The sequence below is a fragment of the Micromonas pusilla genome, assembly GCF_000151265.4.
Source record: "Micromonas pusilla CCMP1545 genomic scaffold MICPUCscaffold_12, whole genome shotgun sequence".
Taxonomy (NCBI): Eukaryota; Viridiplantae; Chlorophyta; class Mamiellophyceae; order Mamiellales; family Mamiellaceae; genus Micromonas; species Micromonas pusilla.
The window spans coordinates 7,481-30,127 of record NW_003315893.1 but is presented as its reverse complement, the minus strand read 5'-3'; the positions used below and the strand labels follow the sequence as shown (position 1 = coordinate 30,127).

Here is a 22,647-nt window from a genome sequence, read left to right as displayed (position 1 = left end):
CACCATTCGAGATGCGCGCGCGTCGAGACGCACGGGCGAGGAGGTCGCGCGACCGATGAGCGACTTCTTCTCGAGCGTCTCCGGCTGGTTCGACGACCGCGTCGCGGACGTCGCCGTCGCTTTCGAGCGATGCGGGTCGTCCTGGAATCGCGGCCGCGCGGAGGCGACCGCGAAGCGCGAAGCCTCCGCGCGAAAGACGGGCATCGTGACCGAACGCGACGCCGGCCTGACCGCGCTGCCGGCGTACGTCCCGTCGCTCGGCGACGCCGCGCGCGTGGTCGACGTCAGCGCGAACGCGATCGCGGCGCTCGACGACGCGTGCTTCGCGTCGCTCGTCAAGGCGCACAAGCTCAACGCGTCGTTCAATCGACTCCGATCGTTGCCGAGCTCGCTGTGCGCGATGCGCGCGCTGAGGACGCTCCGACTGGAGGGGAACAAACTCCGCGAGCTGCCGCGCGAGATCGGGTCGCTCGCGAAGTTGACGGAGCTCGTCGTCAGCGACAACGAGCTGACGCGCGTGCCCGCGAGCGTGCGGACGCTGACGCGCCTGACGCGCCTGGACTTGGCGCGGAATAACATCGCCTTTCGCGCCGGCGACGACGACGAGAGAGACGACGACGACGAGAGAGACGACGACGACGACGACGCGGTCGCGGCGGGGTCGAACGGGCGAATATCGGAGGGTGCCGAGGGTGCAGAGGGTGCCGACGGCGCCGACTCCGGGTTGCGACATCTCGGCGCGTGCGTCGCGTTGGTCGAGCTTCGCCTAGACGGCAACCCGGCGGTGACGGCGACGCCGCGCGCGTTCGGACGCCTGCGCGCGCTCAAGACGCTCGGTCTCGACCGCACGGGCGTGACCGCGGTGCGTGAGGACGTCCTGCTCGGGTGTGCGTCGCTGACGACGCTCTCGCTGCGAGGCTGCGTCGCGTTGGACGCGGCGCGGTTGAGGGAGACGAACGGATGGGACGCGTACGAGCGGCGGCGCGCCGAGGGCGAGACGAAGCGCATCGTCGGCGGGGTGATGCTCGGGAGGGACGGATTGGACGACGGGTTAGATCACGACCTCGCGCGGGGATGACGACGACAACGCGCGCGGTGTGGTGGCGAGAGGTGCTAGACGGATAGACGGATAGACGGCGGCGGCGGCGGCGCGTAGCGTAAGGCGCGGATCGAACGAAACAAACTTCAGTTTCGAGCTGCTCGCTCGCTCGCTCCTGCGCGTCCGCCGCGTCATCAGTATCCGACGCGCGGAGCTTCCGCCCCTCGATCGACGCGCGATGGTCGCGACGAGGGCGAGGATCCTCGCGATCAGGCTCGCGAACGAGCGATGGCGCGTCGCCCGCGCCGTGCCCCTCCCGCGTCGATCGCGTCGCCCCCCCCGCCGCTCGCGTCGGTCGCGTCGTTTCGCGTCGACAGATCGATCCTTCGTCTCCCGCGGTCTCGTCGTCTTCCATCACCTCATCGATCGACGCTCCCCGTCTTCTCCTCGTCCGCGCAGGATGTTCCACGCGCGCGCGGTGCACGAGGTGAACGCGTCGCGGTACGCCGCCGTCGCGGACGCGGTCGCGAACGCGCGGAACCCCGAGGACTACGTCCCCGCGTTCGGCAAGCGCGCGATGGCGTCGATGATGCGCACGCTCACGACGACGTGGACGACGTGGGGCGAGCACCCGCGCGGGAGCTGGCGCGGGCGCGCGCACGCCGCCGGGACCGCCGTCCTCGAGAGCATCGATCCGGAGGAGAGCAGCTTAGGGGAGCTGCCCGCGATCGCGTCGAGCGCGGAGGTGGCGTATCCGTCGCGCGCGTCGCGCGAGGAGACGCGCGCGCATCTCGAGACGCTCGCGACGCGCGGCGCGAGCGCGTGCCGACGGCGGATGTGGTGGAACCTATTCGCGTGCCCGTTCACGCTCCCGCTGTTCCTGACCCCGCTGTCGAACCTGCCGATCTACTGGTTCGGATGGCGCGCGTACGACAACTGGAGGGCGGTGAACGGCGCGAAGGCGCTGCGCGGGGCGATGGCGGCGGCGGACGACGGCGGCGGCGTCGTCGTCGACGAAGAGCGATGGGTGGAAGCGGGGAAGAAGTGCGACGGCTCCGCGGGCGGCGCGGTGTGCTGCCGCGTGAAGACGCACGCGCTGAGCGACGCCCCCGGGGTGTTGTTCGTGCCGTGCGATTTATTGAACGGCGTCGAGGGTGGCGTCGTGCGCGTGGATGGCGAGGGCGACGCGGAGGAAGACGCGAGGGACGAAAAAAAAAAACTCGTCTTCGACGCCGACGCGGCGGCGGCGTTCGAGCGGGCAACCGGCGCGCTCGGCGTCGGCGATCTCGTGCGGCGGTACTCGAATAGGAAGCCGCCGGCGGCGGCGTAGGATAGGAGGCGCGATGCGATAGCGACGCGCGAGCGGCGCTAGTGAGCAAACTCGCGGCGAAGATAGGTAAGGTTAGTATAACCGGCGACGACGAGCTACAGTACACACGTAGTCGCAGAGCGCGCGCGCCAGAGCCCTAACCGCGCGATCGAACCATCGATCGATCGACCGATCGACCGATCCGCTCACTTCTTGACCCCCTCCGGGACGTACGTCAGCCCGCACTTGCCGCAGTAGTGACGGTCGAAGTGGTTCGCCATGAACACCCCGGCGCCGCACTCCGCCGCGGGGCACTCCTTGCGAAGCCGCGTCACCTTGCCCGCGTCGTCCACCTTGTACAGCTTGAGAAACGCGAGCTTCACCTTCTTGTTCTTGTGCTTGATCTTCTTGGGCTTGGTGTAGTTCTTCTTCTTGCGCTTCTTGCCGCCGCCGCGGAGGCGGAGCACGAGGTGGAGCGTGGACTCCTTCTGGATGTTGTAGTCCGCGAGCGTGCGGCCGTCCTCGAGCTGCTTGCCCGCGAAGATGAGGCGCTGCTGGTCGGGGGGGATCCCCTCCTTGTCCTGGATCTTCGCCTTGACGTTGTCGATCGTGTCCGAGGACTCCACCTCGAGGGTGATGGTCTTGCCCGTGACTGTTGAGGGGGTGATCGCGGGGGGGGGAGGAGGCGCGCGTCGGCGGATCGCGCGGGGAGGCGCGCGGGGCGGCGCGCGAGGCGAGCGGAATCGAGCGGAAAGAAAGATTCAGGGTTTTCGTCCGCGGGCGGAGCACCCCGGGAAATCGCGCGCGGCGAGGCGCGCGATCGTCGCGACGGGCGGGAACGCACGGGTCTTGACGAAAATCTGCATGATGCCTGTGTTCGCTGCTCGGGATAAATCCGTCTTCGCACCGAGAAAGAGGGCGACCGGCGGCCGGGGGCGGGGCTTTTACGCGTTCGATGCGCGACGTTTCTATCGCGGCGCCGACCGCGGTCGGTCGACTGACCGACCGACCATCGCGTCGCGTCGTTGCTGTTTGCCGTTCTTTCTCATCATCAGCATCATCTCTCGCGAGCGTCAACACGCGACGAGGCGCGGCGCTCGCGACGCGCACGCGGCGACGGGACGCGCGCGCGCGGGCGGCGATCGACGCCGGCCACGCCTCGGCGGCCGCGGGGCGCGAGCGCGCGACCGCCTCCGAGAGCGCGCGAGCGGACGACGGACGACGGACGAGCGACGCTTCGCGCGGCAGAGGAGAGGGCTGACATCGATCGAGTCGAGCAGAGTCGCCATGCCGCTCGTGCCCTCGTTCACGCTCAAGCTCGACGACGGCATCCTCCCCGGTCTCGTCGTCGTGGGGAAGTACGACGGGACGCACCCGTGCCTCACCGCCGCGACGAGCGGCGGGAAGGTTTTCATCCACGACCCGTTCGCGTCCACGACGGACCCCGGCGCGAACGACGCGCGCGCCTCGCGCGTCCGATACTTGAACATCAACAAGGAGATCACGTCCCTGGCCGCGGGCGCGATCGACCCGGCGTCGCCGAACCGCGACCTGCTCCTCGTCGGCAGCGCGACGGACGTCCTCGCGTACGACGTCGAGGAGAACAAGGACGCGTTCTTCAAGGAAGCGCCCGACGGCGCCAACGCCGTCGTCTGCGGGAAGATCGGAAGCGAAGCGCGGACGCTCGCGCTCGTCGGCGGCAACTGCTCCATCCTGGGGTTCGATCACGAGGGCGAGGAGGCGTACTGGACCGTGAGTGGGGACAACGTCAACGCGATGACGCTCGCGGACGTGGACGGCGACGGACTGAACGAGCTCTTCGTCTGCGGCGACGACTTCACGATTCGACTCTTTCGAGACGAGGAAGTGGTCAGCGAGATCACGGAGAGCGAACGCGTGATCAACGTGTGCCACCTTAAAGGCGAGCGGTTCGGGTACGCGCTCGCGAACGGCACCGTGGGCGTGTACGACGGCACGCAGCGGCAGTGGAGGGTGAAGAGCAAGAACCAGGTCACCGCGCTGTGCGCGTACGACCTCGACGGCGACGGCGAGAGAGAGCTCGTCATCGGGTGGTCCTCCGGTCTCGTCGCCGTGAGGAACGAGAGCGACGGCGAGCTGGTGTACAAGGACACGTTCGACGCGTCGATCGCGGCGTTCGCGATGGCGGACTACCGGATGGACGGCACGACGGATCTGATCGCGTGCGCGGTGGACGGCGAAGTCCGCGGGTACCGAAGTCAAGCGGGGCAGATCGAGACGGGCGACCGCGCCGCGGGCGCGGGCGCGGGCGGCGGCGCGACGGCGGCGGCGGAAGAAGAGCCGCCGAAGAAGAAGAGTTTCATGGACAAGGTGAAGGACACGAGGATAGGGAAGAAGTTCCGAGGGAAGGAGGTGAAGGACGAGGAGAACATAACGATCGCGCGGCCGTCGCTCATGGCGGGCGACGCGAACGAGCAGACGGTGGCGGCGTTGAATCAGGTGCGTTCTGCTTTACAAACGTGTTTCAACCATTGTCCGGTTTCAACATTTGATCGCGTGGGTCCCTTTCAACTGACCGATGAACTGTTTTTGTATGGAACGGCCCTCAGCGGCGACAAGACCTCCTCGTCGAGCTGAACTCGTACGAGCGCAACGCCGCGGCGGCGGAGAGCGGCGCCACGAGTTTGACGTCCGCCGCCGCGGGCGCGATTCCGAGGGACACGGACGTCGTGAGCGAGCTCGAGATGAACGAGGAGCTCGGCGGCGGCGAGCTCGTGCTCTCGACGAACAACGACGCGGTGATCAAGGCGGTGAACATGTACGGCGAGGGCGTCTTCGAAGAGGAAGCCAGGTTCGTGTACTTTCCGAACCCGAAGACGACCGCGCGGGTGTTCATTCGCCCGCCGCGGGATATCTGCGCGGACGTCTCGATCAAGGTGTTGGTGTCCGCGCGGATGTCGAGCGTCTATCACGTCTTCGAGTTGGAGTTTACGCTTCCCAAATTTTGCATGTACGCGCGGCTCAACGCGCCGGTCGCGACGCCGAGCGGGAGCGTGTCGTTTCGTCTTCCCGGCGTGAACGCGCGTCGAATGGCGACCTGGATCGACGACGCGTTCAACACCAACGTCACGGACATCGTCCAAGGCCCGGACGACGACTTCGAGTGCGGGTTCGTGAGGTGCGTTCTATACACTGGTCCCCATACGAACCCGTTGGCGCGGTCAACGCCGATCCTTAAGGACTTTGCCCGGCGTGTCTCTCCGCCCACTCCTCGGTTTCAATCCCGACACACCTCGGCGCCTTTCAACTCCAACTGACGCCTTTGAATCTCACCCCGACGTTCGCTCGTATGGAACGACCCTGAGCCTCCGCGACGGGCGACCGACGCTGATCGACGCGACGTTCGACGACGCGACGCGAGGCGGCGCGGACGCGGGGGGCACGGTCACGCTGCGCACGGACGACATGGATCTCGCGGGGGACATCGTGCAGGAGCTCTGCGCGGTCGTCGGCGTCACCGACCTCGAGTCCACGTGCGATTTCCCGGAGGACATGGAGCGGTTTCGAGAGACGCTACGAGAGGTGGACGAGCGAAACGCGGACCGCGCGAGGCTCGCCGCGGAGGTGGCCGACGGCGCGAATCTCGTCAAGTCCTACATCATCCGCGCCGAGGACGCGAGGATATTGCGCGATATGGACACGATGATGCGCATGTACAACGAGCTCATGGACGTGAACAGGGAGTTGATCGCGGAGCACAACAAGCGCGCAGAGAATCATCAGGCGCTGCTCGCGGCGCTTCGACGGACGAATCAGATGATACAGAGAGCGGCGAAGTTGCGGTGCGGCGGCGCGAAGACGCGGATCGTGAGCGCGTGCCGGGCGGCGATCAAGGCGAACAACGTGCACGCGCTGTTCAACTTGATACAGTTCGGCGTCGTGGACTGATCGACGACGACGACGCGGTGACGCGAACACGCGTCGTGTTGTAATTCATATTTAATTCGTAGCAAAAAAAATCTGATGAGATTCGATTCTCGCCACCGCATCATCAACCAGTGCGTCGTCGCGCGCCGCCGCGCCCCGACGGCGGACATGGACACTCCGCGGGCTTCGCGCGAGGACTGGGAGGCGACGCTCGCGGCCGCGCGCGCAGGGGAGATCACGCTCTCGAAATGCCAGGCGAAGAAGCTCGCGAAGAAGGAGGTCGCGAAGGAAGCGCGGCGGGCGCACGTCGCCGAGCGCGCGCGAGAGAGAGGCGAGACCCCGCGAGATCCCTCCGCGTCCAAGCCGAAGCGCGAGCGCGCGCCCGGGGACGCGCCCGCGAACGGCGAGGACGACGACGAGTACTACGCCCGGAAGCGCATGGAGAACGTCGACGAGTCGTGGTTCGTGGACGAGTCCGAGGACGAGGACTTCGTGGCGACCGGCGCGAGCCTCGATCACGTCCCGGGCGTCCAGCCCATGGTCGACCTCGCCGCGGGGTGCGAGCCGTCGCCGATTCTCTTCCGCGCGGGGCCGTGCGCGACGATGGCGATGATCGGCCAGGTGGAGTACGTCACGCGGAACGTCTGGCCGAACGGCGACGCGGTCGAGGACCCCGTCGACGGCAAGCTGAGTCTCCCGCACGTGCGGAATCCGTGGACGGTGCCGCATCACGTCGTCCCTCCCGCGTTCGACGCCGAGTTCGCGAGCGCCCGGCCGGTCGGACACGCGCGCGACGAGCGCGCGGTCGGGTGCGGATGCGAGGGGCCCACGTGCGACCCGAACATCTGCGCGTGCTGCCGCAACGCGGACGGGCTCCCCGCGTACGACGCGGACGGAAAGCTCCGCGTCGGCGTCGCCGGGTGGGACGACCGGGAGAGGCATCAGTTTGCGTTTTTCCGCGAGTGCGGCGCCGCGTGCGGGTGCGGTCCCGAGTGCGTGAACAAGCACACGCGGAAGGGGGTCCGGGTGAAGCTCGTGGTGCAGAAATGTCGGAGAAACGGCTACGGGTTTGGCGTTTTCGCGAACGAGAAGATCGAGCGAGGGACGTTCGTGTGCGAGTACGCGGGGGAAGTCATCGACGCGGCAGCCGCGGCGAAGCGCCTGAGAATCGTCGACGAAAATAAATCGAGCAACTACGTGCTCGTCTCTCGCATGGGCACCGCGGGCGGGGGAGACGGCGGCGGCGGCGACGACGACGACGAGGGAGACGAGGCCGCGAACGAGGTGAAGTGGGCGATCGACCCGATACGCAGAGGGAACGTCGGGCGGTTCCTGAACCACGCGTGCGACGGCGGGAACTTGAGGCCGATGACGCTCGGTCCCGCGCCCGCGAGGATCGCGTTCTTCGCGAGCGAGGACATCGAACGCGGCGAGGAGCTCAGGTGGAAGTACGGCGAGCCGAAAAAGTTCGCGAGGAAGACGAAGAGGGGGACGGAGTGTAAGTGCGACACGGACGCGTGCTTGGGGCGGATGCCGTTCGACGTGGACGCCCTCAGGACGCCGAAGCGGGCGGCGGCGGAAGCCGCGGCGGCAGCCGCCGCCGCCGACGACGACGACGACGACGAGAGCGAGAGAAATCCCGAAGACGACGACGACGAGGAGGACGATTCCGAACCGGAGGACGACGAGCTCGTGTACGAGACGTTAGCTAGATACCTAGTCAGACATAACAAGTAGCGAAGGCGGCGCGCCTACGCGCGGGAGGCTAATTAATACGCGTCAGTCACTCCAAGCGCGTGGACGACAGCGCCTTCAACGCGCGCTCCGCGGCTTTCTTCACGCGGCGACTCCCGCCCCCGCCCGCCTTCACGAGCGCGACCAACGGCGGCAGCACGCCGCTCTTCACCAGCGCGAGCTGAAGCCTCCAGTCCGCGGCCATGTAACAGCACGCCCACGCCGCGCCCTCCGTCGCGTATTCGTTGTCGCTTCAAGGGTGAAGCGATCGGTCAGTCGAACGTCTTACCGGTCGAACGTTGAAAGGGAAGCGCGGGTGGAGAGTGACGACGGGAAAAGTCCTTAAGGATCGGCGTTCACCACGCGAACGCGGTCGTATGGGAGGCAGTCTCACCTCGTGATGAGCCGCTTCAACGCGTCCAACGTCTCCGGCGTCATCGCCTCGTGGACGACGTCCCAGTTTTCTTCGCACGACGCCATCGACGCGAGCCCCCACGTCGCTTCCGCGTGCCCTCGTAACGTCATCGACGCGAGCGTTTCTACGCCCCCGCCCTCGCGTATCGTCTCGTGCGTGTCCGAGTTGCGCGCGAGTTTGCTGAGGGCCGTTCCATACGAGCGATGATATCGGGGTGGAGTTCAAAGGCGTCAGTTGGAGTTGAAAGGCGTCGAGGTCGGGGATTGAAAGCGAGGGGTGAGCGGAGAGACACGACGGAAAAAGTCCTTAAGGATCGGCGTTCACCACGCGAACGGGGTCGTATGGGGACCAGTGTATAGAACGCGCCTGATAAACGCGCACGCGGAGGCGCGCGCGAGCGGTTTCGTCGCCTCGCGCGCCATCGCGACGAACGACGCCGCGCCGAGCGCCTGCAACACCTCCACGTCCGCGTCCGCGAGCGACGACAGCGCGGCGGACGCGGTGACGCGGCACCGCTCGTCGCTCATGTCGATCATCGCGCGCAGGGACGCCAACGCGCCGAGCTCGAGCGCTGATGAGGGTCAGGGTCCGTACGAGCGATGATGTCGGGGTGGACTTGAAAGGCGTCAGAAGCGGAGTTGAAAGGCAACGCGGAGTGTCGGGATCGAAAGCGAGGGGTGATGAGCGGAGAGATGCGCCGGGAGACAAAGTCCTTAAGGATCGGCGTTCACCACGCCGACGCGGTCGTATGGGGACCAGTGTGAGATAGAACGCGCCTTTGCGGCACCCGGAGGGGTTCCCGAGCAGTAACCCGTGCAGCGCCTTCGCGCCCGCGGCTCTGAGAAGAAGCGGGCGATGGATGCCGTTCGTTTCAAAGCGCGAAAACGACGTTCATCGGTGGGTCGAAAGGAGAGAAAGGAGACGCGGGTGGGCGTCGAACGGGTAACGGGTGAAAACGAAACGAAACGAACCGAACGCGACCGAACCGAACGACACGACGCGAAACCAAACGATTTTACCGCGCGCACCTGAGGCGCGGCTCGCACGTGGACGCGAGCATCTTGACGCACGACGTCAACGCCCCCGCCGCGCACGCGGTGTCCCTCGCGTTCTCCGAAGCGAGCGTGACGTGCGATAGCGCGTCCGCGGCGTCGATCGCGGCCACCGCGTCGCTCCCGCCGAGCAAGGTGACGAGCGGGTTGAGGCACCCGGCGGCGACGCCCGCGGCGACGGCGTCGGCGGCGGCGGCGACGTCGCCCCCCATCAGCTCCTCGTCGACGTACGTCGCGAGCGCGCACGCGGCGGCGCGCTTGAGCCGGATAGACTCGGACGCCATGCACGACACGAGCCCGACGAACACGTCCGCGGTCTGCATAAAAGCGCCGTCGTCGCCGACCGCTGAGTCGTTGGATTTGGATTCTTTCCCGCTAAATCCCGTCGCCGGCGCCGCTTCCTCCGCGCGCGCGGCGAGGAGACACAGCCCCTCCGCCACCTCCGCGCTGCTCTTCCTCCGGTCCGCCCTCGGGCGCACGCACGACGACGCGAGCGCGGCGACCTCCCCGGCGACGTCGTCCGGCCATCCCGCGTTCTTCGCCGCCGCGAGCAGCGACGCGTCCGACGACGAGTTCGACCGCGCGCCGCGCGCGAGGAGCTCGCGATCGACGCCGCTCTTGCGCTGTATCGCCCCGCGCGCGCTCGTGAGGAGCTCCAAGAGCACGACCCCGAGGCCGTACACGTCCGTGGCGGGACTCGCGGGAATCATCCCGTCGCCCTCGAGCAGCGCCGGGTCGACGTAGCTCCTCGCTTCCGGCGGCAGCGCGTCGTAGTCCGTCGCCGTCGCGAGGTTCGGGGCGAGATCGCACACGAATCCGTCGAGGCCGTCGCGCGCGCACAGGACGTTGCTCGCCTTGACGCTCCCGTGCGTCGCGCCCGCGGCGTGCAATCGCGCGAGCCCGGACGCCGCGCCCGCGGCGACGGCCAGCCTCTGGCGCCAGGAGAGTCCATCTCCGGACTCGAGCCGCGAGGAGACGCACCCGCCGTCGCACCGCGGCGTGACGAGGCACGCTCTCGGACCGTCGACGGAGACCCCGACGCGGTGCTTCACGTTCGGATGCGACGTGAGCGCGCGGAGGATGGCGTCGCGCACGAACGCGCGCGCGGTCTTGGCGTCGTCCGCGCGCGTCACGTCCGCGCTGAGGACCTTGACGACGACGCGCGTCGCCCCGAGCGCGCCGGCGTACGATTCGCCCGCGGGGGATCGCGACAGGAGCGCCGACTCCGCGAAGCCGTCGCACGCGGTCTTCAGGACCGCGTACGGGAGGACGCGGACCTCGGGGAGCGGCATCGCGGAGGTGGCGTCAGGGGAGAGGTGGTCTCATGACCGACGACGCGTCGCTCGCGCGACGGGAGATGCGACGACGACGCGCGCGCGAACGCTTTCGTCAACGCCAACGGTTTTTCTGCGCGTGCGTGCTGCGTGATGGAAACGAAGTTTTTCGTAGTTCGTCGGTGACCGCTGTCCAGTTCGAGCCAACCTCGCGCGAAGGGTGTCGTCTGCAAAAGAGCGTGTTCGTGTTTTACAATACCCCGACGATGGCTAAGTCATCGCTCGCCGTCTCGCGAACGCCTCACGCTCCCAGTCTGCGGCGCGCGACTCGACCGAATCGCGCGCGCCACCCACCCACGATGAAAGTCATCAGTTCGTCCTTCTCCTCTCGAAGAAGACCTCTCCTCTCCTCTCAATGATGATTAACGGTTCGCCTTCGCGACGCGCTCGAGCTCATCCTTCTTCTTGATCGCGTACGAGTTCGACGACCCCTTCGCGGCGTTGATGAGCTCGTCCGCGAGGCACTCCGCGATCGTCTTCACGTTCCTAAACGCCGCCTCGCGCGCGCCCGTCGTGATGAGGTAGATGGCCTGGTTCACGCGGCGCAGCGGGGAGATGTCCACGGCTTGGCGACGAATGACGCCGGCGCTGCCGACGCGCGTCGCGTCTTCCCTCGGCCCGGCGTTGATGATCGCGTCGACGATGACCTGAATCGGGTTCTGGTCCGACAGAAGGTGGATGATGTCCATCGTGTGCTTGACGATCCTCACCGCCATGAGCTTCTTGCCGTTGTTGCGGCCGTGCATCATGAGCGCGTTCACGAGCCTCTCCACGATCGGGCACTGCGCCTTGCGGAAGCGCTTCTGCGCGTAGCGGCCCGCGGTGTGCGGGACGTACACCGCGTGCTTGGACTTCACGCCGATGTAATCCTGCGGAGTTGGAGGAGGATTGGGGTCAGGCGACGTCGCGGGGGCGCGGGTTCCGGGGAGGGACGGGGAGCGCGGACGATGCGGGAAATCGTTCGCCTCGTCCCCTCGCCGGAGCGGGGTAGGGATGATGGCGACTTGTGACGCGGTCGCGGAGGCGGTCCGGGGCTAGAATCGGGCGGTGAGCGACGGCGTTGCGTTCACACGAACCTCGAGGGAGATGTCGTTGATCTGCGGAGGGAGGGGGAGGTCGTCAGAACGGCGCGCGGGAGGGGAAGACGCGGACGCGCGGCGCGGGGTCGAGGCGAGGCGAGCGAAGAAAAACATCGCGACGCGCGTCCGGGGGAGACGCCGCGCCGGGGGACGCGAGCGTGGAATCGCGACGCACCTCGACATCGTCGTACGTCCACTTGCCGAAGAGCTTAATCTCGGAAACCTCAGCCATGGTGAGCGGCGAGGCGGGTCGTGCGTCGCGCGTTCGAAAGAGGGCGACGAAGCCGGGGGCGTAAAGCCCTAAACGCGCGCGCACCGGGCTCCAGAGCGCCTGCGTGAGAAGTCGACCGACCGCATAATAATTCGTCGTGTAAAAACTCAGCGCGGCGTCGAAACTCGCGCCACCACGCGTCGCGCGTCGCTCCCGCTCGGGCCCGACGCACGACGCCCCGGCTCGCATCATGGGAGGCAAAGCGAAGCCGACGAAGCACTCCGCGAAGGAGATCGCGGGGAAGGTGGCCGCGGCGACGACGAACAAGGGCGGAGGCAAGGCTGGGCTCGCCGATCGCAAGGGCGGCGCCGCGGGCCACGCGAAGTTCAAGTGCCCGAGCTGCGGGCAGCAGGTCCGTCCGCGGCGCGTCGCGTCGAACCGCTCAGCGTTGTCGCGTCCGTCGCGTCCGGGGATCTCGCGCGTCGTCACGTCGTCGTCTCTCCGCGGCTCCCGTTAGTTAATCCTGACGACGTCCGACTCCGTCCTCCGTCCGTCGCGTTCGAAATCGTCAAAAATCAATCGCAGGCGCCGTCGATAAAATCAGCCGAGATGCACTGGGACTCGAAGCACAGCAAGCTGCCGTTCGTGCCGGGGGATTGGTCGGACACGCACGCGGAGCACGGGGGCGTGACGACCGCGGGCGTCGCGGTCAAGGGCGCGGCGAAGCAGAAGACGGTGCACGAGCTCGCGAAGACGAAGACGGGACAGGAGAAGCTCAAGCAGCTCGAACAGGAAAAGCTCAAGCAACAGTTTTAGGGCGGGGCGGATGGTGTGCGATGAGAGCGCTCTCTTCTTCTCTATCAGTAGTGCGCGTTGGATTAATACAGGCGTAATACCTCTCTATTAGTATTGCACGCGCCGCCCGCGCGGGTCCGCGCGTCTTCGCGGGTTCGCGCTCGGGCCTTTCGCGACGACGCCGCCGACGAGCTTCGACACCGGCGGCGGCGGCGGCGGCTGCGGCGGCGCGCGATCGCACGACGCGTCTCTCTCCTCCTCCTCGTCCGCTACTTCGTCGATACGGAACATCATGCTCGGCAGCGCGGCCACCTCCGCGGCGAGGCGGTCTTGCTCCGAGTGCTCGTCGAGAGGGCGCCACCCGCCGCGCTCCGATTCCTCACATCCGCCGCCGGGTCCCCCTCCTCCTCCCGGGACTCTCATCGGCGCGTACGACTGCACCTTCCTCCCGTCCTTATCCCACCGCACGATCCTTCCCGCGGGAACGCGATTTCGCGCCGGTCGTCGCACGTTCGCGTTCGACACCGGGGGATGTCTCAGTTTCTTCTTCGCGTCGCCCCCCCGCGCGTTCGCCGGAGCGCGGCGATTCGCATTCTCCTTATTATTATCCGACGACGCGTCGCGCGGCTTCCTCGCGACTGGCGCGGCGTACGGCGCGCCGACCGCGAGCTTCTTCTTCCTCGCAACGGCGGCGGCGGCGGCGGCGACGTCGCCGCGCTCCTTCTCCGCGGATAAACCCCGGTCCCGGTTCATCGCGCGCGCTCTGAGCCCGTTCACCGCCGGCCCGACGACGGGCGCGACGGGCGGGACGACGAACGACGGCTTCTCCCTCGGCTTCTCCCGCGGCTCCTCCTCCTTCGCCTTCGCCGCGCGGAGATTCGCGGCGGCTCGGCGCGCGATCTCCACGACCGCTCTCGCGCGGACGTCCAGAGGGACGACGACGGGCGGCGGCGGCGGCGGCGGCGGCGGGGGAGACGTCGACGTCTCCCTCGACGTCTCCCTCTCCCCCGGGACGTCAGCCGCCGCGCGCGCGATGTCCTCCGCCGATGTCGGAGGTTGAGGGCCGTTCTATACAAGCGAATGTCGGGGTGGAGTTGAAAGGCGTCAGTTGGAGTTGAAAGACGGCGAGGGCGGGTATTGAAAGCGAGGGGTGGGCGCAGAGATGCGCCGGGCAAAGTCCTTAAGGATCGGCGTCCACATCGCCAACGCGGTCGTATGGGGACCAGTGTATAGAACGCACCTGAGGTCGACGTCTCGCGATGACACCCTCGGGCGGCGCGACGGCGTCCGCACTCGGGGGGACGTCGATCCCGCACCGCCTCGCCTGCTTCGCCGCGGTCTTCAGCGCCCTCGCCTCGTGCTCCGCGGTGCTCGCCGCCTGCGGCAGCCGCATCTCGTCCCCGCCTCGTCGCGCCATCGCGACGGCGTCGAACGCGGGCACAACCGTCGACGCCATCGCGCGTTGATCGTCTCCCACTGCGGCGAGCGCCTCGCGCGTCACCCCCGCGTCGCGCAGCGCGAGCCCGCACGCTTCGCGCAGCCGCGCGAAGTCGCGTATCACCTCCCTCGCCGTCGGCCGGTCGTCCGGGTTCTTCGCGAGCATGCGCGCGCAGAGATCGCGCAGGTCCGCGCCGTACTCCGACGGAAGCGGCTTGGGTTTCTGAGGGTCGTTCCATACGAGCGAACGTCGGGGTGGAGTTGAAAGGCGTCAGGTGGAGTTGAAAGGCGCCGATGGCGGGGATTGAAAGCGAGGGACCCTGGGTGGAGAGATGCGCCGGGAAGTAAAGTCCTTAAGGATCGGCGTTCACCACGCCGACGCGGTCGTATGGGGACCAGTGTATAGAACGCGCCTGATGCTGCACCAGTCGCGTGAGCTCGCCCATCGTCCTCGCTCGGAACGGCTCCGAGAGCTGCATCATCTCGTACAACACGCACCCCGCCGCCCACACGTCCGCCTTGTGGTCGTACGGCTTTCTCTTGAACATCTCGGGGGCCATGAACACGGGGGTGCCGACGAACGTCCGCGCCATGGCGTCGGCGCCGCCGCCGCCGTCGTCGAATCGGAGCTCTCTCGCGATGCCGAAATCCCCGAGCGCGACGCGACTCCGCCCGCGATGATGCGACGCGTGTGCGCCCTCGTCGCGGTGCGCGCCCCCCGCGACGGGAAGATGATCGCGGCGCAGGAAGACGTTCTGCGACTTCAAGTCCCGGTGCAGCGTGTCGTGCGAGTGCAGGTGCTCCACGCCCAGGATGATCTGCGCGAACCAGTCCAGCACGACGCGCTCGGGGACGCGCCTTCCTCGCTTCTTGTGCCGTCGCAGCAAGCTCGCGAGGTCGCCGCCGGTGCAGTGCGGCATCGCGATGTACACGCTCCCGCCGTCGACGAAGGACTCCGTGCACTCGAGCACGCACGGGTGGTGCGCGCCCTTCATGATGGACACCTCGCGGAGGCACATCTCGCGCTCGAGCTTCTTCGTCGGCAGCTTCACTTGCTTGAGGACGACCTCGTCGTCGTCGATGGCGCGGCCGACGCGCCGCGCGAGGCGCCGCGCGAGGAATATCTTGCCGTATCCGCCCTCGCCGATCTTCCTCGTGACCTCGTACGGGCCCACGACCGTCGGCATCGCGCTGTTGGCGGTCTTTTGACGCGCGGTGCGTGGCCCCGGCCCCGCGCCTCGGTCAATGCGGACGACGCCTCGCAGTCAACGAGAAACGAACGGAAAGAAAGTGCGGGGCGTTATTCGTCTATCGTCGAACGTTTTTCACCCACCCTCGGTTTCAACGTTTGATCGCGTCCACTTTCAACCGACCGATGAACGTATTTCGTGAACGCCTTTGAAACGGCCCACGGGACTGGACGGCCGCGCAGACGAAATCGGACACTTGGCACGAGGCGAGGCTGCTGAGGCGCGAGGGACGGGAAGGAAGGAAGAGAGTTCGACGCGCGGCGCGCCTTCTCGCACTACTGATGCGTCGCGCCGCCGCGACGACGCGCGCCCCGACCTTCGTCGTCCTCGTCCTTCTCCTCCTCGCCGGCATGGTGTCCGCGGCGCCGGACCCGCCGCGCGCGAGGAAGGGCGACTACTACGGCGTCCTCGGCGTCGCGAGGAGCGCGGACGCCGCGGCGATCAGACGCGCGTACCGAACGCTGTCGCTGCGATTCCACCCCGACAAGAACCCCGCGCCGGACGCGCAGGAGCGATTCATCGAGGTGAGCGAGGCGTACTCCGTGCTGAGCGACGACGCGAAGCGGAAGCACTACGACCGGTGGGGCGCCGCGGGCGGTCACGGCGGCGGCGGGGGAGGCGCGACGTCGTCGTCGTCGTCGGCGGCGTCGTACGCGAGCGACTTCAACGCCGCGGACGCGTTCAAGGTCTTCGACTCGTTCCTGGACGACCTCGACGACGCGCTCCTCGACGAGGAGAAGCTGAACGAGATCGTGAACATGTTCGGCGGCGAGAAGGACCCCGCGAAGCAGGGCTGGATCGAGTGGGGGGTGAAGGCGACGGCGAAACGAGCGATCAAGACGTTCGTGCCGTGGGCGTACAAAGCCGCGGAGGACGGCGCGTTTTCGCTGCAGGTGAACGGCGTGGACATGACGGACGGGCTCGCGCAGCACGCGAGGGCGAGGAACGAGAGGCGAGAGAAGGCGCTGCGGGAGGGAGGGGGCGGCGGGAAGAGAGCGAACGGGTGGGAAGAGCTGTGAGATAGACGCGGCTTCGACGCGTTCGTTTTCATTATTCGTTCGCTCGTAGTGTACGACAACGTCCGACGATCGATCGACGCGCGTCGCGCGTCCGTCCGTCTCTTCTCGACGCCTCATTCGCCGTTCTCCTTCTTCTTTTACCCCCTCCCTCTAGTGCTCCCCTACGCCCCCGGCGTCCGGCGGGTCCACGCTCCATCCCCCTCCGCTCGCGCTCAAGCTCGGCAGTCGCATCCCCCGCGACACGCACATGTTCCCGATGGCGACGTAGAGCTCGAGCAGATCTTCGTTGGAGACGAGCTCCACCTTCAGAAGCACCTCGCCGACGGTCATCATCCCGGGCATTCGAACGAAATTCGCGACGTACAAGTGCGATAACACCGCCATGACCATCTGGCAGTCCATCCGGTCGGTGATCCCGCCGTGCCCGGGGATGAAATCGCTGAAGTCCTTGATCTTAAACGCGCGCTTAAACCCAGACGCGAACAGCCCGCCGAACGGCGCGATGATTGACGCGAGCCACGCGAACACCACGGCGTGGACTTGAAACCACGACGCTCGCACGGTCCTCAACCCCAACCAACGCGTCAGAAACGTCCCGATCCACCCGTGCGGGATCAGCGACCCCAACGCGCTCTCGAGGTTCTGAGAGCCGTTCCGCGCGAAGCGACGTAGTACGTCGGGGCGGAGTCGATAGGCGTCAGAAGTTGAGTCGAAAGGCGTCGCCCGAGGTGTGTCGAGATTGAAAAAAACGAGGCGTAGTGGGCGGAGAGAAACGAACGCCGGGAGAGGAAGTCCGTCCTCAAGGAACGGCGTTCACCGCGCGAACGCGGTCGTATGGGAACCGGTGTGAGATGGTAGAACGCGCCTGCGCGAGGTCGCCGACGCTCACCGTCGTCATCCGGAACAGCGGATCCGCGTCGCACTCGACGTTTTGCCCCCACATCCTCAGGTGGTCCGGCGCCGGGCACGTCAGCCACGTCTGCGTCTGCATCGCGCGCGCGATGAACGGCGCGGCGAGGATCGTGAGCACGAACGCGCCGATGAAACCCTCCCAGGTTTTCTTCGGCGAGATTTTAATGAGCGGCGTGCGGCCGATGAAAAAACCGCACAGGTACGCCGCGATGTCGTTGAAGACGACGATGACGACGGGAAATACGAACCATATCAACCCTTCCAGAACGTTCGCGACGAAACACGACGACTGCATCAGCACGGTGGCCACGATCATGTGCGTCCACGCGAACTGCCCGAACTGGTACACGTAACGCCGTTTCCTGAGCGACAACACGAACAACACGAACCCGCACATCCACCCCAGGTACGACATCATCGAGTGGTGCGCGAGGAGAAACATCCCGACGTTCCCCAGCCCTAACGACGCCACCCCGGAGCCCGCGGTCGCGTGCGACGCCACCGACCGCGCGAGCTTCGCCTTCAGAAACCGCCCGTACGAGAAGAACGTCGCGACGCCGTAGAAGTACCACTGTTGGAGCCGGAACCACGGCAGATCTTTGGGCCATTCCATACAAAAAAAGTTCACCGGTCAGTTGAAAGGGGACGCGATCAAATGTTGAAACCGAGCGGTGGGTGAAAAACTTGTGTATAGAACGCACCTTTCTCTTTCCTCGTCTCCACCGCCAGCGCGAAGAGCTCCTTCACCATCGACATCTGCACGAGGAAGATGAGCGCGATGACCGGGACGTGGCCGAGGCGCAGGACGAGGAAGAAGCTGCCGAGCATCGCGACCGTGGGGCCGAGGCGCGTGCGGAGCGACCGCCATTTCGAGGGCTGCGATGTGAGAGCGGGTCGTTAGAATTAATTATTTAGGGATGCTGTCCGCGACGTCGCGACGACGGACTCGCGGTCGAGGCGGGTTCCGCGCGCGGGCGAGGACGCGCGAGCGCGCCGTCGCGCGAGCGGGGACGCACCGAGCCGGCGAGGAGGTCCTTCAGCTTCGAGCGCCCGCCGCGCTTGTGCGCTCGGGGCGTCGGGGTGTCGTGTTCCAGCCCATCTCGGAAGTAATCCCTCTGGTGATGGTGCCGCGGGGAATCCGACGGCGACGCGTTCGCGCTCCGAGTGGACGCGCGCCGGCGGAGCTCCATGGCGTCTCGCGCGACGACGACGACGACGACGACGACGACGCGGTCGAGGCGGGTCGCGTCACGCGATGCGACGCGCCGTGCCGCCGGCAGTGACGCGACCGGGACTCGGTAACGACCACTTCTCGGAGGGGTCGACGCGACGCGAGTTCCGCTTCAGTTCGAACGGGCTGAACACTGCATGTCAAGTCAGATCACCAGGCGCGGGCCCAGCGGCGCGGGCCGGGAGCGCGAGAGACATGCCGCCGCCGGGCGTCGCGGCGGCGACGGCGGGGATCAAGCGCGACGCGGACGACGACGTCCTCATGTGCGCGCTCGCTCCTCGCGTCGCGCTCGAACGGCGACGTCGCCGTCCATCTCTCGCGGTCGCTCTATCTCACACTGGTCCCCATACGACCGCGTTCGCGTGGTGAACGCCGATCCTTAAGGACTTTTCCCGGCGCATCTCTCCGCCCACCCTCGGCAGCGGCAGCGGTCGCCCGCCGGAGTCAACGTCAACGTCCGTCGGTCGATCTGCCCGCGCTCGCGTCCTCACCTCTCGCCACCCCGTCCTCCCTTCCTCCTCGTCCTCGTCCTCGTCCTCCTCCCTCAGGGACGCGCTCGAGCTGTCCGACGCGCTCGGGCTGAGCTGCGTCGTGGGCGGCGCCGCGAGCAAGCGCGGTCGTCTCGAGGACCAGTGCCTGCTCAAGATGAAAGGTCTGACGCTCGAGCTGGACATCAGCAACGACGCGGGAGGGGGAGGCGGAGGACGCGGCGCCGGCGTCGGCGTCGGAGGACGTCGCGCGTCGCGCGCGTCGTCGTCGTCGTCGTCGTCGCGGCGGCGGTCCGCGGGGGCCGACGAGTTCAGCGCGCGCGTGAAGCTCGACCTCGGCGCGGCGGCGTTTCCGGCGGCGTCGTCGGCGGTCGATCCCGCCGTCCGACGCCACGCGACCGGCGGCGGGTGGCCGATGGGAAGCGGCCCGCCGCGCGGGGTGATGTGCGGCGGCGGCCCCTGCGGTACATCCGGCGCGTGGTCGCTCGAGCTGCGACGCGCGACGCGCGACTCCGTGCTCGGGTTAGAGCGCGGGCTCGCGCGGCTCGGCGGACGCGACCTGCGGTGCTTAGTCTCGCTGTCGCTGCGAAACGGCGGCAAAGGGCTCGGCGACGACGGCGTCTCGCACCTCGCGCGCGCGCTGCGCGACGCCGTGCCGCGCCTCAAGTCGCTGTGCCTCGCCGGGAACGACGTGGGCGTCGACGGCGCGAAGGCGCTGAGCGAGGCGCTCGCGGGGAGGACGCGAGCGGACGCGAGCGAGGACGTCGTCGGCGGCGTCGCCGTCGGCGGCGTCGCGCTCGAAGAGCTCGACCTGAGCGGCAACTCGATCGGCGGCGAGGGCACGTGCGCGCTCGCGGACGCGCTCAACACGACGGGCTGCGCGAAGCTCCGCGCGCTGAACCTCGCGAGGTGCGCGATCGGCGCGCGCGGCGCGGTGGCGATCGCGGAGATCATCCGCGGGCAGGCGCGTTCTATACGCTGGTCCCCATACGACCGCGTCGGCGTGGCGAACGCCGATCCTTAAGGACTTTTCCCGTCGTCTCTCTCCGCCCAGGGTCCCTCGCTTTCAATACCCGCCCTCGGCGCCTTTCAACTTCAACTGACGCCTTTCAACTCCATCCCGACAGTCTCGACGCGGCGGCGACGGGAGCTTCGCGTTGACGGACGTGGACGCGTCGCAGTGCGGCATCGGCGACGTCGGTGCGTCGGCGCTCGCGAGCGCGATCGACGACGCGCGCGCGGAGGCGGTCGAGCGCGTCGTGCACGGCGCGAACGCGTGGTCGTCCGGGAGCGATTTCATCGACGGGATGACGGCGGCGGCGGCGGCGGACGACGACGGATTCGGATTCGGACTCGGATTCGGACGCCGGCTCGGAGAGGAAGCCGCGGGGCCGTCGAGGGGGCTTCGCGGGTGCGGGTTCGGCGCGCTGAAGCTCGGGTTCAACGGGATCACCGGCGTCGGCGCGACCGCGCTGTCCGGCGCGCTGAGGCGCGCGCAGGACGTCTCGAACCTCGACGCGCGCGTCGAGGTCCGCGGTCAGCCCGGTCCAAGTCCCGGTCCCGGAAGCGCGCCGTCGCCTCCTCCTCCTCATCTTCCCCGCGCACGCGGGACGATAAGCCGCTCGTCGCGCCGCGCGGTCGTCCGCTCGCTCGACCTCAAGTGCAACGCGCTCGGCCCCGAAGGCGTCGTCGCCATCGCGAACTGCCTCGACGCCGTCTCCGACGAGCTCGACGTCTCCAACAACGACGGCGGCGACGCTGGCGCCAAGGCTCTCTCGAGGGCGCTGAAACGCGATCCTCCGCTTCGGTCGCTGCGGCTCGCCGCGAACGACGTCGGGCCCGAGGGCGCGTGGTGGATCGCGGACGCGCTCGGCGCGAACGACGACCTGCGAGAGCTGGACGTGAGCTCGAACCCGCGCGTGGGCGACGGCGGCGCGCGCGACGTCGCGGAGGAGCTCAAGGCGCGTTCTATCTCACACTGGTCCCCATACGGCCGCGTTGGCGTGGTGAACGCCGATCCTTAAGGACTTTTCCCGTCGTCTCTCTCCGCCCATACCTCGCTTTCAATCCCCGCCCTCGACGCCTTTCAACTCCATCTGACGCCTTTCAACTCCACCCCGACGTTCGCTCGTATTGAACGACCTCAAGACGAACGCGTGTTTGCTTCGACTGGACGCGCGGCGGTGCGGCGTCGGCGACGACGGCGGCGACGCGATCGCGGAGATGCTCGACGTGAACGCCACGCTGACGACGGTGGTGCTGCGCGAGAATAAAGCGCTGAGCGAGGGGAAGCGCGTCGCGCTGAGGGCGCGGTGCGGGCTGCGGCTGGACGTGGAGGCGTCGACGACGGCGTCGACGACGGACGGCGGCGGCGTCGGGGGGGAGTGGGGCGTCGCGGGGGGGGACGATGGCCTTAGTAGGTTTATGATGTCTTAGTAGCGGAGACGCGGTGTATTCGTACTGTACGGTAGTAGACACGTGCGTAGACCGCGCGCGTCCGACGCCCGCGCGGCTTCAGCGTCGCGCCGAAAAGAAAACGCGAGTTGTTGTCGTCCCTTCCGCGGTCGGTTGCTTTGAAGCGCGCGTTAGGGCACGGATTGATCGTCATTCGTCCGGGCGCGCGCGGGGCGGCGGCGAGCGAGGATCATGCGTCGACGCGCGGCGGACGCGTTGTCTTCTTCGACGATCGCGGCGCTTCGATACGTTCGCGGGGACGTCGCGGAGGCGCGCGCGCTCGTCGCGCGCGACGCCGCGAGGCGCGCGTTCGCGACCGCGACGACGCGGGGCGATCTCTCCTCCGCGTCGCCGCATCAGATATCGTCGTCGTCGTCGTCGTCGTCGTCGCGCCGGCGCGCGTCGGCGTTCGCGTCGTCGCGCGGATTCGCCGCGGGCGCGGACGGCGCGGCGGGCGGCGGCGGCGGCGGCGCGGGCGGCGGCGGCGAGGGCGGCGGAAGCGGTCCGCGATGGGGAGGAGGGGGAGGAGGCGGCGGCGATAAGTCCCAACGGCAGCAGCCCTCCAGCCTCCAAGCGAAGATCGACGCGCGTCGCGCGTCGCGCGACGCGGACGCGGCGACGCCCGGGGGCGGCGGCCGCGGCGGCGGCGGCGGCGTGCGCGGCGGCGGCAAGCAGCGCCAATCGAGGGACGGCGAGAGAGGAGGAGGATCGTCGCGAGGAGGAGGAGGATCGTCGCGAGGAGGAGGAGGAAGCCGTCGCGTTCAACAGCAACAGGAAAAGGTGCCTCGCCTCACGCACACGTCGGAGTGGTCCGCGAGCTTCGACTCCGTCCCCAAGCCGTACGCCGCGGGGATGGACGCCACCGATCTGTGGCCGAAGCAGCGCATCGTGCACAGCACCACGCCCGTCAAGGGCGCGCTCCGATCCGTCCGCGCGCAGCTCCTCGTCAACGGTCGCGATCGACGATCGTCGCGCGTCTCGA

At 67.9% G+C, this 22,647-nt stretch overlaps 13 protein-coding genes across 13 annotated transcripts; 6 read left to right on the top strand and 7 right to left on the bottom strand.

Annotated features, from left to right (window-relative positions):
• Window positions 1-55: 55 nt before the first annotated feature.
• Window positions 56-2,369, top strand: MICPUCDRAFT_48488 (uncharacterized protein; the record flags this gene model as incomplete). Its single annotated transcript, XM_003062460.1, has 2 exons — window positions 56-1,050; window positions 1,499-2,369. The coding sequence occupies 2 exons, from the start codon at window positions 56-58 to the stop codon at window positions 2,367-2,369; spliced, it is 1,866 nt and encodes a 621-aa protein (XP_003062506.1).
• Window positions 2,370-2,420: 51 nt separating this feature from the next.
• Window positions 2,421-3,252, bottom strand: MICPUCDRAFT_51948 (uncharacterized protein). Its single transcript, XM_003062233.1, has 2 exons — window positions 3,193-3,252; window positions 2,421-3,000 (listed from the first exon to the last, which is right to left on the bottom strand). The coding sequence occupies exons 1-2, from the start codon at window positions 3,212-3,214 to the stop codon at window positions 2,555-2,557; spliced, it is 468 nt and encodes a 155-aa protein (XP_003062279.1). The 5' UTR covers window positions 3,215-3,252; the 3' UTR covers window positions 2,421-2,554.
• A 266-nt stretch (window positions 3,253-3,518) lies between these two features.
• On the top strand, window positions 3,519-6,346 carry BBS2 (bardet-biedl syndrome 2). The gene is made up of 3 exons (XM_003062459.1): window positions 3,519-4,683; window positions 4,947-5,505; window positions 5,693-6,346. Exons 1-3 carry the CDS (start codon window positions 3,636-3,638, stop codon window positions 6,273-6,275), a joined length of 2,190 nt encoding a protein of 729 aa, XP_003062505.1. The 5' UTR covers window positions 3,519-3,635; the 3' UTR covers window positions 6,276-6,346.
• Window positions 6,347-6,350: 4 nt separating this feature from the next.
• Window positions 6,351-7,991, top strand: MICPUCDRAFT_68459 (set domain protein; the record flags this gene model as incomplete). The annotated part of the gene is made up of 1 exon (XM_003062458.1): window positions 6,351-7,991. One exon carries the CDS (start codon window positions 6,351-6,353, stop codon window positions 7,989-7,991), a length of 1,641 nt encoding a protein of 546 aa, XP_003062504.1.
• Window positions 7,992-8,378: 387 nt separating this feature from the next.
• Window positions 8,379-8,939, bottom strand: MICPUCDRAFT_51945 (uncharacterized protein; the record flags this gene model as incomplete). Its single annotated transcript, XM_003062232.1, has 2 exons — window positions 8,379-8,583; window positions 8,737-8,939. 2 exons carry the CDS (start codon window positions 8,937-8,939, stop codon window positions 8,379-8,381), a joined length of 408 nt encoding a protein of 135 aa, XP_003062278.1.
• A 479-nt stretch (window positions 8,940-9,418) lies between these two features.
• Window positions 9,419-10,747, bottom strand: MICPUCDRAFT_42056 (uncharacterized protein; the record flags this gene model as incomplete). The annotated part of the gene is made up of 1 exon (XM_003062231.1): window positions 9,419-10,747. One exon carries the CDS (start codon window positions 10,745-10,747, stop codon window positions 9,419-9,421), a length of 1,329 nt encoding a protein of 442 aa, XP_003062277.1.
• Window positions 10,748-10,957: 210 nt separating this feature from the next.
• MICPUCDRAFT_48485 (uncharacterized protein) lies at window positions 10,958-12,131 on the bottom strand. The gene is made up of 3 exons (XM_003062230.1): window positions 12,044-12,131; window positions 11,866-11,886; window positions 10,958-11,658 (listed from the first exon to the last, which is right to left on the bottom strand). The coding sequence occupies exons 1-3, from the start codon at window positions 12,098-12,100 to the stop codon at window positions 11,152-11,154; spliced, it is 585 nt and encodes a 194-aa protein (XP_003062276.1). The 5' UTR covers window positions 12,101-12,131; the 3' UTR covers window positions 10,958-11,151.
• Window positions 12,132-12,329: 198 nt separating this feature from the next.
• MICPUCDRAFT_21500 (uncharacterized protein) lies at window positions 12,330-12,895 on the top strand (the record flags this gene model as incomplete). Its single annotated transcript, XM_003062457.1, has 2 exons — window positions 12,330-12,491; window positions 12,665-12,895. The coding sequence occupies 2 exons, from the start codon at window positions 12,330-12,332 to the stop codon at window positions 12,893-12,895; spliced, it is 393 nt and encodes a 130-aa protein (XP_003062503.1).
• A 43-nt stretch (window positions 12,896-12,938) lies between these two features.
• On the bottom strand, window positions 12,939-13,627 carry MICPUCDRAFT_68457 (uncharacterized protein; the record flags this gene model as incomplete). The annotated part of the gene is made up of 1 exon (XM_003062229.1): window positions 12,939-13,627. The coding sequence occupies one exon, from the start codon at window positions 13,625-13,627 to the stop codon at window positions 12,983-12,985; it is 645 nt and encodes a 214-aa protein (XP_003062275.1). The 3' UTR covers window positions 12,939-12,982.
• Window positions 13,628-14,429: 802 nt separating this feature from the next.
• MICPUCDRAFT_11074 (uncharacterized protein) lies at window positions 14,430-15,495 on the bottom strand (the record flags this gene model as incomplete). The annotated part of the gene is made up of 2 exons (XM_003062228.1): window positions 14,430-14,534; window positions 14,737-15,495. Coding segments are annotated over 2 exons (864 nt in total), but the record flags the coding sequence as incomplete, so codon positions are not given.
• A 458-nt stretch (window positions 15,496-15,953) lies between these two features.
• On the top strand, window positions 15,954-16,271 carry MICPUCDRAFT_11950 (uncharacterized protein; the record flags this gene model as incomplete). The annotated part of the gene is made up of 1 exon (XM_003062456.1): window positions 15,954-16,271. A coding segment is annotated over one exon (318 nt), but the record flags the coding sequence as incomplete, so codon positions are not given.
• A 321-nt stretch (window positions 16,272-16,592) lies between these two features.
• On the bottom strand, window positions 16,593-18,248 carry MICPUCDRAFT_49712 (uncharacterized protein; the record flags this gene model as incomplete). The annotated part of the gene is made up of 3 exons (XM_003062227.1): window positions 16,593-17,222; window positions 17,446-18,089; window positions 18,194-18,248. The coding sequence occupies 3 exons, from the start codon at window positions 18,246-18,248 to the stop codon at window positions 16,731-16,733; spliced, it is 1,191 nt and encodes a 396-aa protein (XP_003062273.1). The 3' UTR covers window positions 16,593-16,730.
• Window positions 18,249-19,368: 1,120 nt separating this feature from the next.
• On the top strand, window positions 19,369-21,235 carry MICPUCDRAFT_68452 (uncharacterized protein; the record flags this gene model as incomplete). Its single annotated transcript, XM_003062455.1, has 2 exons — window positions 19,369-20,175; window positions 20,339-21,235. The coding sequence occupies 2 exons, from the start codon at window positions 19,369-19,371 to the stop codon at window positions 21,233-21,235; spliced, it is 1,704 nt and encodes a 567-aa protein (XP_003062501.1).
• Between the last annotated feature and the right edge of the window lie 1,412 nt (window positions 21,236-22,647).